We start from the raw sequence: 17,562 nt of genomic DNA, 5'->3' as shown, positions 1-17,562 counted from the left end.
TAAATATTACAGTTTCTGTTTAAAATTAGTTTTAGTAGCCTAAATATTACAGTGTCTATTTAAAATGAGTTTAAGTAGCCTAAATATTACAGCTCCCGTTTAAAATGAGTTTTAGTAGCCTAAATATTACAGTTTCTATGATTAAAATGAGTTTTAGTAGCCTAAATATTACAGTTTCTATGATTAAAATGAGTTTCAGTAGCGTAAATATTACAGTTTCTATGTTTAAAATGAGTTTTAGTAGTCTAAATATTACAGTCTCTATGTTTAAAATGAGTTTAAGTAGCCTAAATATTACAGTTTCTGTTTAAAATGAGTTTTAGTAGCCTAAATATTACAGTTTCTAGGATTAAAATTAGTTTTAGTAGCCTAAATATTACAGTCTCAATGTTTAAAATGTGTTTTAGTAGCCTAAATATTACAGTTTCTATGTTTAAAATGTGTTTTAGTAGCCTAAATATTACAGTTTCTATGATTAAAATTAGTTTTAGTAGCCTAAATATTACAGTGTCTATGATTAAAATTAGTTTTAGTAGCCTAAATATTACAGTTTCTATGTTTAAAATGAGTTTTAGTAGCCTAAATATTACAGTGTCTATTTTTACGCCGTTGAACTGAACAGGAAAATGTGACGTCAGCCGCGGGGTGAATGATTGGCCCCGCCTCTGTGCGCGAGGAGGCGGTAGCGCGAGCGTCGGGTGGTGTTGGAGTGTGATTGAAGCCGTTCAGTGAAGCAACCACCGCGGGAGGGAGAGCAGCGAGTCTCGGCGTTACTTGCACAATTTTGATAGAGTATTCCCTTTAAAATGGCGTACCACAGTCCGTACAAAGCTCCTCCGCACATTAACGCTCCTCCGGATCAAGGTTTCCTGTGGAATATCTTTCAGAGGTGAGTGTTTGTTTCGTGTCTGTCTCTCACTCCGCTCCGCAGTGAAGACTGCTGCCGTTTGTGGCGCGGAGAGGAAGAGAGTGCTGCTGGGTGGTGACACTAAATGTTTTTCTGACAGCTCCTTTTTTTTGTCTCCACTTATGTGTCCTGAAAACTATTCCCGGCTGGCGGCTTTGCCCCGCAGTGAAAATAGTGATTTGTCAGCTCTCTGGTTACCCTCTCAGTTGTGGAGCTTCCTGGAAATACTACTGCACAGTGTAACGTTACAACACATAGCTATTACACGTCACTCAGGTGGTCACGTTACAATACATTAGATTACTACAGGCCGGCAGGGAGCTTTGTTATTGGCGTTGATTTGTTTTGACATGAAGCCACAGGCAACCAGGAGATGGCTCAACCTGTCAACTGTCTTCTACAGCAATGAGAGTTTACAAACTGGTGTCCAAGGACCTCCAGGAGTCCTTGAAGGCTTTTTGTTCCCAGCAACGGAGAGACACTTGAATTTATTGAAGATGAAGGTATAAATGAATGCACTGTTGCCTCTATCTGCACAGTCAAAAATCAAATCAGGATGGAGGTTTCCTAAATTCTGACAGTTGTGAGTCTATATATGACGCATTATGTATCCATTTATGGGACATGAATACATTGGAAGTCTCTGTCCACAACAACCATAAGCTGTATTATTTTGCCCTGAGATGCTGTTACGGTATAAGTGGTGGCTTTCAACCACTGATTGTCATCAATCTGTTTCAGTCGAGAAGTGTGCCAGCAGCTACGAAGGTCACAGTAGTAGGCAAAAAAAGGGAAATAGTTGCTTTGGCCCCCTGGTCATAGTAAGCTATAGAGTTATGTAATACTGCAGAGGATTTCTCCTGCTGGTTTGCTTTCTCACAACATTGAGATGCTGCACGCATTGCGAGGCTTGAAACACCCTTAACGAATTATTTATGGATGGTGCAAAAAAAAAAAAAAAACCTCTTAAAAATCAGGTTGGGTGTCTCATATTATCTCACACATTCTTGATCTTTTCCCCGTGACTGTGTCATACAAATACAACGACATGACTGTCATGAACACACACAGTCATCGCTCACATGAGCATTGTGCCGCCTCATCTGCTGCCTCTCTCGGTGAATATCTGGCAGAGCGATGCTGGAATTCCCTCAGTCATGTGATCAAAGTCAATAGAGTGGAGACGCGGGAGGCCTCGCAATCTGTGTGTTGTGCACACATGACTCACCGGCCCACTATTCCACTGTCTTCCGCTGATAATCCGTTCAGCTTAAGCCACTCTTGGTGACTCTTTATCCTGACTTGATCGCCACAGGGGAAGAATGAAGTCACTTGCTGTCAAGGTGTTTCACACAGTGAAGGGTGAAGGTAGACCACAGTTATGTGACCTCGACACTGAGTGAATCATGAAGAAGTCATTCTCTGTTTTGCTTGCTTCCTAAAGAATGACGTCGGCATGACAAAAATGTGTGGACACACCCCTTCGAGAGTCAAGAACAACATCGGGCTTTGAGTTTTATGATCAACAACGCAGATTTGTTGCTAAGCAATCACAACATACTCACAGACTGCCTTCTCCCACTGGGTGAACATTTTGGTCTGACAACACATCCAAACTCGTTACTGACAAACTAGAACTTGTAGGGAGGATTTTGGTAGATCTAGAGTAGATGAACAGGAGTGAGTGAGCACAGAAAGTAACAGTGGAAACTGGTGCACACCAGGATTTCCTTGGCAGCTTTAGTGAACGCAGCTTTAATTTGGAAGTTCCCTTTTCTGCTTTGGGAGCTATGGTTACATTGCCTTACTTTTGGACCATTTATGTGGAAAGTAGGCCTCCTTTGTTCCGCAAGCCATATTCCAACCCCATTGCTTAATAGGAAACAGTGAAACATGGGAAAATGTGAGCAGGATAACCGGCATGATGTCGTTACATGCAAGTTCCCTTATGTGACAGCGTGGAAGATGAAAACGCCAGATGCTCAACTGTCTGTGCCGCAGACAAAAGGGAGTTTTAATGATTTTTTTTTCCAGCTTGCTTTTTGTAAAATTCTGCCTGAGGCCGGATGAGTTAGCATGAGGAAGACAGGAGGATAGGAGGTGTGAGAAAAAGGGAAGAGCTCATACTGTGCACACATACTCCTTTGAGTTAATCTATCAGTGTTTGGTAAAGGTTGGGTACCCTCACTGCCTGCACCCACTCAACCACTCCTCACTTTCACTGTGACAAAGCTCCCATTGACGGAGGCCCCTCCAGAGAAAACCAGGCAGGTCTCCTTATGTTTGTGTTTCTTTATTTAGGTGAGGGGGGAACGACCGTGTAGAAAGCCGTGAAGGCTGCAAACATGGAGATGTGACTGCATATAAAGCGTCACAGCTGGGAGCGGAAACCCGGCCCACAAAGTGAGCATTGGGCCGGTCCTGTGGAGGGCGGAAGGGGGGGGTTCCCCTGTCACCTCCCCTCTCTCTCGTCCTCTCTGCCGGCATTTAGACTGTGTTTATCGGGCGTGCTCTGGGTCGACAGGTTGGGCCGGGCAGGTTGCTTAGGAACAACTGAGTCACTGGATGTTTGACTAAGCTACATTTCAAACTGTGAGGCCCGTTATTCAGGATGTGTCACAATTCTTCCTGTTAATGTTTTTATGGCACAGCAGGAGGGAGCACAGAGTTAGGACTGTACATGTGTCTTAATCCAGTCCTGTTGTCGGCTGACTTGTTGTTAACAGTTAGAAGAATCCTCTTACTTCTTATCTGAGGGGATTTCCCTCATGCTTACTCATTCCAAAACCCCGGTGTGTTTTTTTTTCTTTTTTCTTTTTCTTCCATGACCTAAAACTGCTGCATGTCGGTCACGAGATGATGACATGCCCAGAAAGCATTAAAAAAAGACTGATCACACACAAGAAGAAAAACACAACCCTCTGAAGGTTATAAAAAGTTAGGAAAACATCTCACCACACTATTACACGTGAGTTTATCAGCGTGAATTCATCCTATCATTAATAATGTTTAAAGATCTTTTTAGGACGATAGAGAAGATGAAGACAAAGCCAGTCGCTTTTTCCATAACGTCATGGCAGCCTATTCATACCTACTTATCCTTAGACTCTTTAAGTGCGGCTTCCTTTCTTTGATGTCAGCTGGCGAGACAGCACCTCCATAGATTAGGTTTGCACTTTAGTTCTCACTTTAAACACTGACAGAGAATTCAAAATGAACTCTTCACTTAAAGAAGCATAGCCTGAGCCATTATTACATCAATAACACCAGCAGGACTGCAATTATTTTAATTATTGTGAAAACCACTTAATTATTTAAATAATTTGCAGAGCATAAATGCCAAACATTCTCTTGTTCTCGCCTCTCTAGTGTGTTTTTATGTGGTTTTTCTGTTTTATATACTGTAAACTGAATAGCTTTGGGTTTTCAACGTTAGACGTTACCTTAGATTATAACTGACCAATCTTTAGTTTCAAGCCCATTATTTATTAAACTGGCAATTATTTCCTCCAATAATTGATCTGAAAGTTTGGTCTATTAAATATCACAGTAATGAAAAATCTGACATTTGAGAAGCTGGAGCTAGACATTTTTGCTGCTTTGATCAAATTATTATGCTACATTAGTTTTGATTAAACTCATTTTATATATTATAATAAATAATAGTTTGATTAGTTTTCCGGAATCTATAAACTGCAGGTCCTGGACGAAGTAAAGGATGGTGTAAAGATTTGTTTGTTTTATCATCATGTGAACTATGATTCCTCCCTATGTTGTAGATTTTGTCTTCATTTGATAAATATGCGGGATACAGACAAGAAGTGGCTGATTTATGAAACATAACAAAGGTCCCTTGCCAGAATCAAACTTGGGACATTGTGGTTATGTAGTGTTAACCGCTAAGTCACAGCAGCCATTTTGACATGAAATAGTAGATAAACACAGGTGTTACCAATGATGCTAATTAACCTTAATTAGTATCATTGCAAACACCTGTGTTGACCCTACAATTTCATGTCAAAATGGCTGCTGTGAAAAAGGTCTTTTCCACAGGCGCCTCTTTAAATCACTGGACTTGTTTTAGTTTTGCTTTCATTGAAAATATGTCACACAGTCTGGGAGTCTTTCAGGCTGACACTGCGCCGGTCGCACTGCAACTTACTTGTACGTTTGCCAACATTCGCTTTCACTTCGCTGTCTCAGGATCGGTGCACACACGCAGCACTCAGAGCTTGTCTGGCCAGCCTCAGGGGAGACGAGCGTACAAGCTGCCTTGTGTGTCCTGATCACAGAACTCCATTCATTCTCAGTGAACTGTTGAAATGCTTATACGCGCTCAGGAGGATAAAGTTTCATCTGGCGGGTGTTGATGCCCTTCTCCTATTGTGTGTCAGAGTGTCCGGGTGTGTGAAGTGTTTAATGCAAGTGGTATCTAATCTATGTTTTGCTCCCCAGGGTCGACAAGGACCGGAGTGGCGTGATATCAGACTCGGAGCTTCAGCAGGCCTTATCGAATGGTATGTAACAGTCTGACTGCCCTGCCCACTCCCTTTTTTGTTTCTTTCTGAATATCTTTCATCTGTCTCCCTCCATTCCTTCAGTCACCTTTCCGCTCTGTCTTTTCCACGTTTTTATTACTCTCTGTCTGCCTCTTTTCTGATCTCCTCGTTACACATCATCGCCCCTCCGCCGCTCTTTGATTTAAGCAACTGCCAAGCCGAGGCAGGAAATGGAGTATGATTTTTTTTATTTTTAGCCCAGAGTGGCAGGTGAACTGAATAAAAATAAATGAGAGTTTTATTTTTGTCCCAGGACAACAGAGAAGCGGGCAAGAAGTTTATCAGTGGAGCTTCAAAGAGAATGATTCAATGTGCCTCATGATGACTTCACACTTACTGCTGGTTGTTGCAATTGTAGGTGTGGAGTCCAAAGTGTCATGTTCTTCAGTTATTCTTTGTGAAGCAAGTTAAATTATACCCAGAGAACCAGCAATGGGTGCTACTCAAGCAGTTTTATTGAATGAAACTAATAAGAGCGACGCTTGACACCCTCTAATGTAAGCTACAAACAATAGCCAAACTCGTATATACAGTAGTTTAGAAAATTAATACCTACAAGTAGCAATCTGGTGATACTTCCAATTTCAGAGACATTTCGTACTACATTAATTTGTGTGCTTAATGTTCACCTCTAGCACCTTCACTGTGTGGAAGCCTCGATGCAGCTATATCGCTGCTGCATTAGCAGTCTTTCTCATTAAACTGGATTAATCCTAACCTCAGCCTAACCTGTACTATGAGATAGCATTATGTTTGCACATTGGTTAGTGCTCCCAGACAAGTTTGACAAGTTTTTGGCTTGTTAATAGAATTTACAGTCATTATTTTTCATGTTCACACGCTTGTAATTGTTTCAAATTAAAAGGACAGCAGTGCTGCCACACCAGCAGGCTGAGATGGACAAATCCCAATAGACAAGCTTTATTTTAGTTGATACAGAACAATTATTTTTTTGTATTTATTCATATCTTTCATTGTCTTCACCCTATCATGCTCTCAAATCTTCATTCTGTCCTGTTCATGTCTTTGGCCTCAGTGCCTAGCTTTCTGTTTTTTGTAGGGACGCTCCGATCATTTTTTGCATCCGATCACAGGAATCATAAATCTGCCGATACCGATCAAAGAATGGATGGGAGAATAGAGAGCAGAATAATAGATGATAATAGATATGATGGATAATAGCCAATAGCATCCCTAGTTTTGTGGTTTGTGTTTTGTCTGTCGGGGCACTTTGTAAACTGTTTTTAAAGCTGCTATATATAAAGTTATTGTCATTACTGTTAAAATACGATCAACCCTGATGTCAATCTTTAGGATCAGCTCGGGACACCTCTTGCTTTGGACCAGCATCTGAAATTGTCCTATTGTTTCAGAAATGTCATTGTATGCTGTGCATAAGTGGAAAGCTTGACAGTCGTAGCAACAGTAACTAGGGTGGTGGGGCATTGCAAAATTGTAATTGGTTCATCTGAGAAACATTGAGGACTCTGAGGAAATAACTAAAAAGAAATCAGCGTGAGAAGGACCCAGGGATGGAACATGAGAGTTTCAGCCTCTAGTGATGGCTGCGTAATCGCTCTTGGTCCTGTGTAGCTCAGGAGGAGGAGGAGGAGGATTCAAACAGGATTAAGGGTAGTGATTCTGCAAGGCTGTTTGGGGAGAGGTGTTGAATAAATGATACAGGTCACCTTCTTTGCTCAAATCTTGGCAAATAAAGTCACTTTTACTCCTGCTTGGATCGAGAAGAGCTGTAGCCTGCTAAAATATCTGCTTTCACAGTCACACACTACACTACCGCCACAACACCAGCAACGCATCTTGCTCACGATGAGACGCGCGGGGACGAAACACAGCAGTGATTAATGAGACGTGTCTATATGGTGGAGCAATATGTGCAGAAACTGTAGCACAGGTTGTGTCTTCTCATTAAAATATAACATGTCCCTAATCAAGTTTATGGCTGAGGCAGCTTTTCAAAGACTTCTGAACAGATTACTCTCCTCAGAAAGCCATTTTTCTGTGAACTTCAGAGGCAGAGGAAAAATAAAAAATAAAAGCATTGAAGCCAGCAGCAGTGAAAGAAGCTGTTATCAGGCTGCGCAGTGGCTCTGGCTCAGCATACTGATTAGTGTGTGAATGTGTGTTTGTGCGCGCATGCATTAACGTGTGTTCATCTACAAGGCGTGCGAGTGTTGGTCGTTTGGTCTGCATTCGTTCCAAGGGTCAGCGAGTAGCCTTTCATTTTTGTGTGTTTACACACTTGGCATATGCGTGTTGCCTTCTCTTCAATCTTGCGTGTATGATGATGTGCACCTCGCTGTGTGTGTGCATGCAGTGAACGGCATGTTTTCCCCGGTCCAGTCTCTACCAGTTCATTAAGGCTCGCTGTGATATGAAACAGAGCCAGTGAAGCTGAACACACACGGCACCGCATCCTGTCCTGCAGTTAAAACGAACGCCACCAACCACGCCTCTGTCCGTCTGTCTGTTTTCGTGGCTCTACTGACCCGGCAAATACCGCTTTTATTTACATCAGTTTCAATCAAGCCTCATCTGCCATGCCACTGTTGTCCCTCTTAGCCTCTTTCTTTGTCATCCACCTCTTGTTTTCTCCTCTGTCAGGGGAGCAGAGTATCATGGCCCTGGAGGCTGGCGATGCGAGGCAGTGGTTGTTGGGTCTTGTTGCTGTTTACATCCTCCATCCTCTGCTGTTTCTGCATCACATACTCTCCCTTCTTCCCATCTCTCCGCTCAGTGCTCTGCCTCCAACACCTGTCTTTTTGCATTTCTAATCTGTCCGCCATGTTTCCGTTAGTGTTTTTTTCAAACTGTAAAGAATCCGCCAAGAGCGCAGGAGATTTTCAGTTGTTTCTATTCTGGTTGTTCTCTTTTATCAGGTGTTTTTGAAGATGATGTTCATTTTTCTAACTGCATTATAAGGGTGACATTGTCTCTTCATTCTGGCAGCTAATTCTTTTGCTTGTGTTCATTAGAAACTAATAAAATTACAGAACTGCATGGGACTGGAAAACTTGAAAAGCTGGACTTGTTTTGCAGCCTCTCGTCTCCTCTTCTCTTTTTATTTCTCCTTCTCCTCTCTCCAGTTTTATTTCCTCTCCTCTTTTATTTCCTCTCCTCTTTTATTTCCTCTACTCCCCTCTATTATTTCGTCTCCCTACATTCCTCAGGAGGGTAATGGCACCAGCTCAGTGCCTGCTGTGTCCTCTGTCTGTTTGTCCTCTCTCCCTCTAACTTTCCTTCTTTGTCTCTCGTCCATGCTCCCTCACTTAGTTCCCACTTTTTTCTCTCTCTCTCTCTCGTTCTCTCCATTCGCCCTCGCTCCTCTCTTTCATCTCTCCATCCCTCCATCAGTCCTGGGTGTGAAAATGTATCATCCCTGATGAGACACTGATTGGCTCTGTTCCTCTGAAGCGTACGTGCATGTCAGTGTTGTGTGTACGCCCTGTAGCTGCGCCATTTGCTATAAATATGGAATTTTTTTTTTCTTTTGGCCTCCGTTCGCTCAGCAGTGAGTAGACATCATACCAACTTGCCATCATGTTCCCCCACCCTCCCTCGCACACAGATTTATACTCCTCCTTGAGTTATTTATTTAAGTGTGTAGGAGCAGTAATAGCCAGAAAAATTGCTGATACGATTGAGAGAGCACAGGCTTCGCCACACAGATTGCAGAGTTGGCTGAACGGCGGGACTCAAGGAGCTCCTTCAACAACTCTTACCTTCACACTTCTACATCTGTAGCATTTTGTAACACTCGGTTACACCGGCGTTGAGTTAGAAGGTAGTGAGCATTGATCTTTTTTTGTTAGCCAGCATTGAGCTTTAAAGATCTTTTCCATGGCATCAATCTTAAATACTGCTTTGCCGTTTCTGTTACAGATGAATAGATGAGATGCTTTATGTGCTCACTGACTGTTAGACTGTGTAATTCTCAGCTAATGCTCTGAGGCTCTGCTGTTTATGATACCTTGAGCCGAGCCTGATGGTCTGTGTGTCACGTATTATATGAGTATTGTCTGGCACAAAAGCACAAAAACAAACAAACTGAGAATGACTTGCAGACTGACCCATTTATGACACTTTAGCAGTGATTCTTGGTGTTTCAGAATATTGTACTGCTAGACAATCTCTGGTGCTGCAGCGATGAACTGATTTCATGATTAACCACGATTTAATGTCTGTTTCTGTCGCCTACAATCACTGAGGTAGCAAGAGTTGTTTAACACTCATAAAAACAGCATGTGATCCCCTCAAAGGCATAAACCCTGCATAAGAGATGTTCACTTATGCATCCCTGGTTTGAACTGGGAATAAGGTTTCAGCATATTCATCTTTTATTTATGGTGATGATTAAGCAGTTTTTTGCCTGGTCATCCTGCCTTAATGTTTAATGAGACTGGAAGTTTTTCCTTTTTACGTCTCAAAGTCAAACAATTACAACTACTCTGTAAAGGGGTTGCAAAGGGGTGGAAAATGTCCAGTAAATTTCCCAGGAACTTTATATGGGAAGTTAAGCTAGGGAATTTTGGAATTATTCTGAATTCAAAACTTTCCATGGAAATTATGGAAATTAATAGGAATTTATTGGAATTAACTGGAAATTGTGCGTAATTAGGTAATTGGGGTAAGCTAGCATCATGATAAATGTATGAAATGATGAAATAATATTAGTTATAGCTTATTTAACATCTAACATATCAGCTAGCTATCTACCATATGAATACATTTTCATGTGCTATTAAACATTAATATCATACTTGAAATATATTTATCCCATAATACCATCAAAATATACTTCACTTTATGTAGTCATGCGCTCAAATGTGTGGCTTCAGTAGTCTTCCCATTAATTCACCTTAATTCCCATGGAAATTTTCCAACTTCCCAGAATTTTGCAACCCCACTCTGTAAGGTGTGTAGATGTAAAAGTCCATGTCCATGTGTTCTCCCATAAGTGTCTCACTGAGCTCTACACAGTTGTTATATGTGCCGTACATGTGTATACACTGCGGTCACCTCACCCCCTCTCTCTCCCTTTCCTTACCTCCTCATTTCTCCCTCTCTCCACCTCACCACTGGCAGTTAGGCTCACCAGTGAGAGAGCCCAGTGTGTGGATCGGACAGAGGGTGTATTGTACCAGCCGCACACACAGACACACACAAACATCTCAAACCGTACTGACCACCTCACACTGGGCAGCCGCAGTCTGTCTGGCATACATCGGTGACCTCACAGCTAGCTACTGGTCCGAAAAAAGTGTGTGTTTGTGTGTGAGTATGGGGAAATCAGTGTGACTGGAAAGGTCACAGCTTGTTCTTGTTCTTTCTGCCTTTGGTCATTTGTGTGATAGCTGTAATGCTGGAGCAACATTTCTGGGATTTTTGATGTGTTTGAGTGATAAGTTAGTTATCTTGCAGGTTTAACTTGTAATGTAACTTTCTGAGACGTGTAATTCACACAGGGACTAATGTCCCTGTAATTGTAATGTAGTCCCAGTCTCATGATCTTAAAGATAATGTGCATACATTTGACTTTTTGCTGATTTTTGTGAGTATGTGAAGGTGGATAGATCTCAGTATGGTACAGTCAGGCCCATAAATCAGCCAGGCCTTCATATTGGCTGATATTAGCTAAATGCAGACAGTAGCAATAAGCGCACTGAGCACTGACAATATCAGGTATCAGGTTACCCCCAGGTTCACCACTGTCGTAAATATGGAAAGCTGTACACGTGTATTTGTTCTGATTACATTGCTTATGATAAAAATAAAAAAAACAGTGAGGCCACAACTTTGCTAACAGCCCAACTTATTTACAAGACATAGCAGCCAGCTAATATTACTTACTAGTCTAACAGCAAGAAGCCCAGCTCAGCGTCTGTCTTTCAGAGATTTATTTCACAAAGCTCTCTCCAACGACTAAAAAGCCATTCCCAGATTTATTCTTGTACCTCTGGCGCTAGATAAGAAGTCACCAAAATAATTACAGGATGGTGAGGAGTCATAAATGTAGATCTAATCTAAAGCAATATATAGAAATGGTGGTAGAAACTGCTTCAGTGTGTAAAGCAGCCCAAACAAGTGGATTGTTAAAGTCATGGCTCCTGTTGTGAGGGGGCTCTGGGCTTGAGAGTGCTGCATTGGTGGAACTGTCTGGCAGGGTTTATGCCAATTAATCAGTGTTTACAGAGCTGACTATTGCATCCTGCTGAGATGTCTGTCACATGTAATCAGTGAAACATATTCTGCAGCTACTGTACAGTTTCTAAAATACTGTGGGAGACGCAGGCTTTTCATCAGACTGCACTGCAGCTAATAAACGCGGCAGTTACGCTGACTTGCTTTTACAAATTTGACCCGCATCAGTAGGTTTATGATACTTTATGTTTGTTGCTTTAGATCGGGACTGCAATGGATGGAAAGCATATAGATTCTGGCCCTAACCCCAGCTCCAGTGAGAGCCTCAGGATTGGACCCAGAACAGCTCTGCCCACAGTCCCATCAATGAAAACGAACCAATAAAGAGGGAGGAATTGTCAAGTGTCCTCTTTGAACACTCAGACAAAGTCTGGAGTACACATTTGGCATCCCAAAATCTCGAGGGAAAGTCATTTCTGCTTCTTTATCATCCCTTTGGACTCTTTTATGGACTTTTCAAAGGTGAAAATAAATCAAAAATAAAACAGATTCTCTATGTTCTGTTGCTTGCAACCTTTTTATTCAAAAAAAAAAAAACTGCCATCGAAGCTCTTATGGCTCTCACTGCAAACCTGCTTACTGCTGGCATAACTAAACTGTGGAGGGGAATCAAAAACAAGCAGGAACAGCACAGTGCGAAAGAGGCTCCACGCTACGGCGATAAGATGTTAAAATCCTGCAGATGCTGTTTTAGGTTCTGCAGATAGAGTTTCAGGGAGAGATCTTAGGTCAGCAAAAGTAGGTGAGAGCGTTCAGGTCACTGCAAAAAAAAAAAAATCAAAGTTTTTTATGCTCCCTTTCATCTCCTCGTGTCACTTTTCCATTGTTGCCTTTGTTCGTCTGGTTATCTCTCGTCTTCTCTTTTCACTCTACTTTCTCTTGGACGCTCTTGGTCTCTTTCTTTATCCTCCCACGCTCACTCCTCTTCATTTCTGGTCCTGAACTGTCGAGCCTCTCGGTAATAAAGTGAGATGGTGAGTCAGCAAGGATTTAGATACCCTGATAAATCTCAGTGTCTTGAGAGTTGAGAGTGTGAAGTAGGTCATAAAGTATAAACACCCCGCTGAACTAAAACCCAATCAGTCTTTTTCTGCCTATGTACGTGACAGGTATATTCACCTGTGATTGAAGAGTTTGTCCCGCAGATGAAAAATAACCAGTGTGTTTGTGGGGGCAGGCCGTTAAATGCCACAACACTTTGAACCTACTTTCAAGTCTTCATCTTACTTTTATTTCTGTTGTGATGAGTTATTATGATGCTCCTTCCCTAATGTGAATTTTGCCATTTGGTGAACGCTCATCCTCCTCTTTGTGAGTGCATTATCAGTGTGGGTGTCTCCTGTGGGAGCTGAAACATGGATCGTGTTCGTCATTCTCTAAGCGCAGATCGTTACTACTTCACTAGCAGAATGTCAACCAGAATAAGAGAAGGAGATGGCGGCTTGTTACAATGATCCGTCTCTGCAAAATGCTTCCATTATCCTCTTTATCCTTTGTCCTGCACGCCGCCATTGCAGAAATCAAAGAGAATAACATAAATTCAGCCACGCATAATAATAATAATATTTATTTAACTCATTTATTTATTTGTTATTCTCAGATAATGAGTGATTAATCCATGAGTCATATATCTTGAGAATAAATCTTATCTTAAAATAAACATAGGCACCAAAAGATATTCATCTCGAGGAAAAAGTATTTTTAGATAATGACAAATTAAAGATCTCAAGATAATAGTCCTTTTTTTTCCAACTGCAGCTCCTCTCAGCTTCTGGCAGTCGTACTAATCTCTGCTGAGAACTTTAATATATGAGCTTTCATTCCCTCATAATAAGTGGAGCTGGATTATCTGTTTTATCGTGGTATCTGCTGTGTCCTTACACAACGCAAGTAAAGTCATTATGAAGTGTGTTTAGTTTTGTTGTTGTTACAATAGATACTAAAATAGCCCATTAGTCATCCTGGCCTGACATGTTTTTAACTGGTATTGTTCTGTCTCACAGGCACATGGACTCCTTTCAACCCAGTGACGGTACGCTCCATCATATGTAAGTAGCTGCTGACAAAGACGTCTCATTTTTACACAGTTGCCTGTTGTTCTCACAATATCCAATTTTGTTTATTTGCCTCCTCTCCATAACGACCAGATAATTGAATTCTGTTTTGAGCAGTCCGAGGGCAGAAACAAACTTATCCTTGGGTTCAGTAAACTGCCGCTCGAGTGGAAACCTGCAGCCATCAATAAAACGAGGAGGAGAGAGAGCATCTGAGGGAAATGGGAAAGTTTGTCTGAAAAGGCAGCTGCTGATTGCCTCACGCTCCAAATATTGATCTGTTTACAGTCTAGTTGTAAAATGCAGCTGAGGTTAAAACCTTTAAACTCTGCAGTGTAGTTGAGGTTGGCAGATTTTTAACTGTGCTACTGTAGCTCAGACTGTACTTCAGCACAAACGAAGCAAAATATGTTTTTGTATTTAAATGTAGCTCTCTTCTTGGACTCTACAGGGATGTGATGCACATTTTCCTCTATTGTTCCCAGTTTAGACAAAAAAAAAAACATCTTTTTCCTGGTCTCATATGTACTTTGTTCCTGTTGTGTTGTGCAACTTGCAGAGTAAATCCCTATAATTCCATCGCCTCCCCTTCCCACTGTACCATACTCAGTGAATCCATTGTTTAACAGTCCCCCAGCAAGAAGCATATCCTGTGATAACACTCCCTTTGTTGGGAGGTAATTGGATTGAAGCGCACGGGGTGAGGAGTGGAGTATTGGTGGGGAGGATCAAGCAGTTTTCCCTCCCTGTTATAAAGCGGTCTTATGAGGCAGGAGTTAGTCAAGTGTGAAACCCAGAGTTTACACGTCTCTGTTCTCTGACAGCCCTTTGAAAACTATATGTGGAACAGTTTGTTTTCATGTCACAGGATTCGTCCCAACTACATGCCTGGAGTTGTGTGTGTGTGTGTGGGTGTATTGAGATTGAGTAATGTCTCTTCTTCCTTCCTCCCCCTCTCCTTCAGCCATGTTCGACAGGGAAAATAAAGGCGGGGTGAACTTCAACGAGTTTGCCGGCGTGTGGAAGTACATCACAGACTGGCAGAACATCTTCAGGACCTACGACAGAGACAACTCTGGTTTCATTGACAAGAATGAGCTCAGGCAGGCACTGACTGGATTCGGTGAGCAGCAGCAAAGTATGCTTGTATATTATAATTTAATGAGTGTGGTGGAGGGCTCCGTAGCTGTCTCTAGGAGTGTCCTTTCCCTCTGTCAAAAGGTCAGATTTTGTCTTTTCAGCAGCTTTGTGTTAAATCTCCTAACCAAGATGTTAGGAAGACCAATAAGCTGTTGAAATGTTACAAATACTCTGCGTAGACCATACAAATAAAGTGTTACCACTTTATTTAGAGCATGAACACAATTTTTTAGACAAAGCTAATGTGATTCTGGAAACGTAACATAGAAAATTAACAAAAGATGAAGAATGGCAACTGTTATGGAATTTTCTATCCTTAGGTTACACGAGGTCACGTGTGGGCCTTGAGTTCCTCGGCAGTGTTAATTGTTTGGCTTTGGTTGGGAACAGTAGGTGCCAGTATATCTCAACACTGTGGTGGCCGGGGTCAAAGAGACCTATTGCTGCCTTCCTAGTCATAATAGATAGCTGGCCGTTGCCGTTCCAATCTGCGTAAACAGACATCTGTGTCTCCAGACTAGAATGTGTTAACAAGAACACCTCCAAAACAAAAAAACATCCTTTTTGACAAATTCTGGGCGTGTAGTATTTGTGGTTTTATCTTGGGGTTTAAAGTCTATCCACAAGGATGAGTTTGGCAGAATGTGAGACCGACTCAGGCACTTCTAATTGTCCTTGGCCAAGCGTCAATAAATAATACAGCATAAGACATCAGGGGATCCTGAACACTTTCTCCCCTCCTGACCTCACCATTGACCTTTGACTTCAGCAATTTCTCCACAACAGCAACATATAATTGGGAGACAAAGTGCACAAATTAGCGACACGTTAGCTTTGGCTGAACAGTGGTAGCTGTTTTTTTTTCTTTGTTCCTCCTCTTCTAATCACGTAGAAATAAAAATGTCTAAAAAAACAAATGTGTTCAGTCTGTGTGTGACTTGTGCATGATTTCTGTTTGTCTTTGTGATTCTGTGGAAAGTGTTTGCACTGTCTAAACGTGTCTTCAGTGAAATCCCTAAAGGCTTTCGTAGTTTAAGTTCAGTAAATGCCATAAGAGCCATAATCAATATTTTCAGTTAAAGCTGCTGTAATGCCTCACAGAGAAGTATATATTATACTGATGGTGGCATAGCTTTCATTCAACCATATCACGTCTCAATTACTTTGACAACTTGCTCATCTGCTGTCTGCACTAGCTCAGCTCTGAGTAGTCCTACGACTCTGCAGCGATCAGTTTTGAATGTTATCCTTCACTATAAAGTCGTCACACAGCCAGGGTTTTTTTGTCCCCTCTCATTACTGATGAGCCTCAGGTGCCCAGAGCAGGGACTTCAGGCTGATCCAAGGTCACATTTTATTTTGCATGGCCGTGTAAGTGTCACAAAGAAGTTAAAATCTATGCCCTGCATATTGTCATTGTGTTTTTTTTTTTAATGTTGTGCACAGGCTATCGTCTATCAGAGCAGTTCTATGGCACGCTGATAGACAAGTTCGACCGCCAGAGGAAGGGACAGGTGGCCTTTGATGACTTCATCCAGTGTTGTATTGTACTACAGGTAACAGATTCTCATTAATTCAAAATAAACTATATCATTAGATTTATTTTTTTACCACTAGTATGCATATATGTATATATAATGTCCTTTTATCATAGCACTTTAATCACAACAAGGCTACTCTTGTATTCATGAGATTCAGAGGGAGGTTTTAATTATACAAACGCATTACAGTCTTCCCTTTTAGAATATTAATCTCCTGTGGAAGTTCCTCTTGAGCCTGCATGTCCTGTTTCAGTAATTTCACACACATACTGTAGTGGGAGCTGCCAAGTGTAACTATAACCTTTCATTAATACAATAGCTGTAGTCGTTCTTCAGGTACACTAGAAGAGTAATACAATGGACGCTTTTGAAGTGTTCCGCTCAAGGTTTCACTCCTCCTTTCAGCTCCTTGTCCACTTTGTTATTCGCTTTTTTCAGACCTAGATTTGCAGGAGTGACCTTGTGTTGATATATCTGCATTTCAAAAAGTATAAAGCACTAATATTCAGTGATTAGGTGTTGAATGTCTGTTTACCTTGGTAGTAAATGTAAAATGATGACAAATGATGAATAGATGTATAATCCATTTTGTATCAGAGCAATGAACACTCACCATTTTTCTTTTTCCCTTTCCACAGAGGTTGACTGATGTCTTCAGGCGGTATGACACAGACCAGGACGGCTGGATCCAGGTTTCATATGAACAGTATCTATCCATGGTCTTCAATATAGTATAACGCACACGGATCACCACAGAAGAGCACAACTGGACACAACTGTGCCAAATCTACCGGCACCTCCCAGATGTCTGCCATGGTGGACACTACAAGATTTTTTTTAAACCTAAATTTCACACAGTTTCACACAAATTTATAAAAAAAATAATACATGAATACTGAAAGGAACCTTTAGTTTGTCGAGGTTGTGATACCCTCCAGTACTGACAGTATTTATCTGGAGGTACAACTACAATGCTTGATGTATCTTAAAAAAAATCTTGTAGTGTTTTGTTGTATGACCAATCAGAGCTACGTCTGTGTTGGGGTTGGGGAATATTATGGACACACCCTGTCTTTCTGTCTGTCAGTCTGTCTGTTATTGTCGACAAACTTTTTAATGTCTTAACTTTAATTAACACAATT

General features: G+C 41.5%; 1 protein-coding gene across 2 annotated transcripts; it reads left to right on the top strand.

Annotated features, from left to right (window-relative positions):
* Positions 1-684: 684 nt before the first annotated feature.
* On the top strand, positions 685-17,562 carry pdcd6 (programmed cell death 6). Of its 2 annotated transcripts, none has more exons than XM_027274286.1 (6): positions 685-889; positions 5,363-5,424; positions 13,689-13,733; positions 14,704-14,877; positions 16,326-16,435; positions 17,059-17,562. In XM_027274286.1, exons 1-6 carry the CDS (start codon positions 807-809, stop codon positions 17,155-17,157), a joined length of 573 nt encoding a protein of 190 aa, XP_027130087.1. In that variant the 5' UTR covers positions 685-806; the 3' UTR covers positions 17,158-17,562. The 2 variants fall into 2 exon arrangements, with proteins under 2 accessions (XP_027130087.1, XP_010739922.1); XM_010741620.3 differs by having other exon boundaries at positions 690-889; positions 14,704-14,862.

Source organism: Larimichthys crocea, chromosome XXIII, assembly GCF_000972845.2.
Source record: "Larimichthys crocea isolate SSNF chromosome XXIII, L_crocea_2.0, whole genome shotgun sequence".
Lineage (NCBI taxonomy): Eukaryota > Metazoa > Chordata > Actinopteri > Sciaenidae > Larimichthys > Larimichthys crocea.
This window is presented reverse-complemented; position numbering and strand designations above follow the sequence as displayed.

What these genes read in the sequence shown, in the direction of transcription:
- pdcd6 (XM_027274286.1), top strand. Translation starts at nt 807, where the DNA reads ATGGCGTACCACAGTCCGTACAAAGCTCCTCCGCACATTAACGCTCCT. An exon ending in CTGTGGAATATCTTTCAGAG is followed by an intron (nt 890 to 5,362) that starts GTGAGTGTTTGT and finishes TTTGCTCCCCAG; the next exon opens with GGTCGACAAGGACCGGAGTG. An exon ending in AGTGTTGTATTGTACTACAG is followed by an intron (nt 16,436 to 17,058) that starts GTAACAGATTCT and finishes CCCTTTCCACAG; the next exon opens with AGGTTGACTGATGTCTTCAG.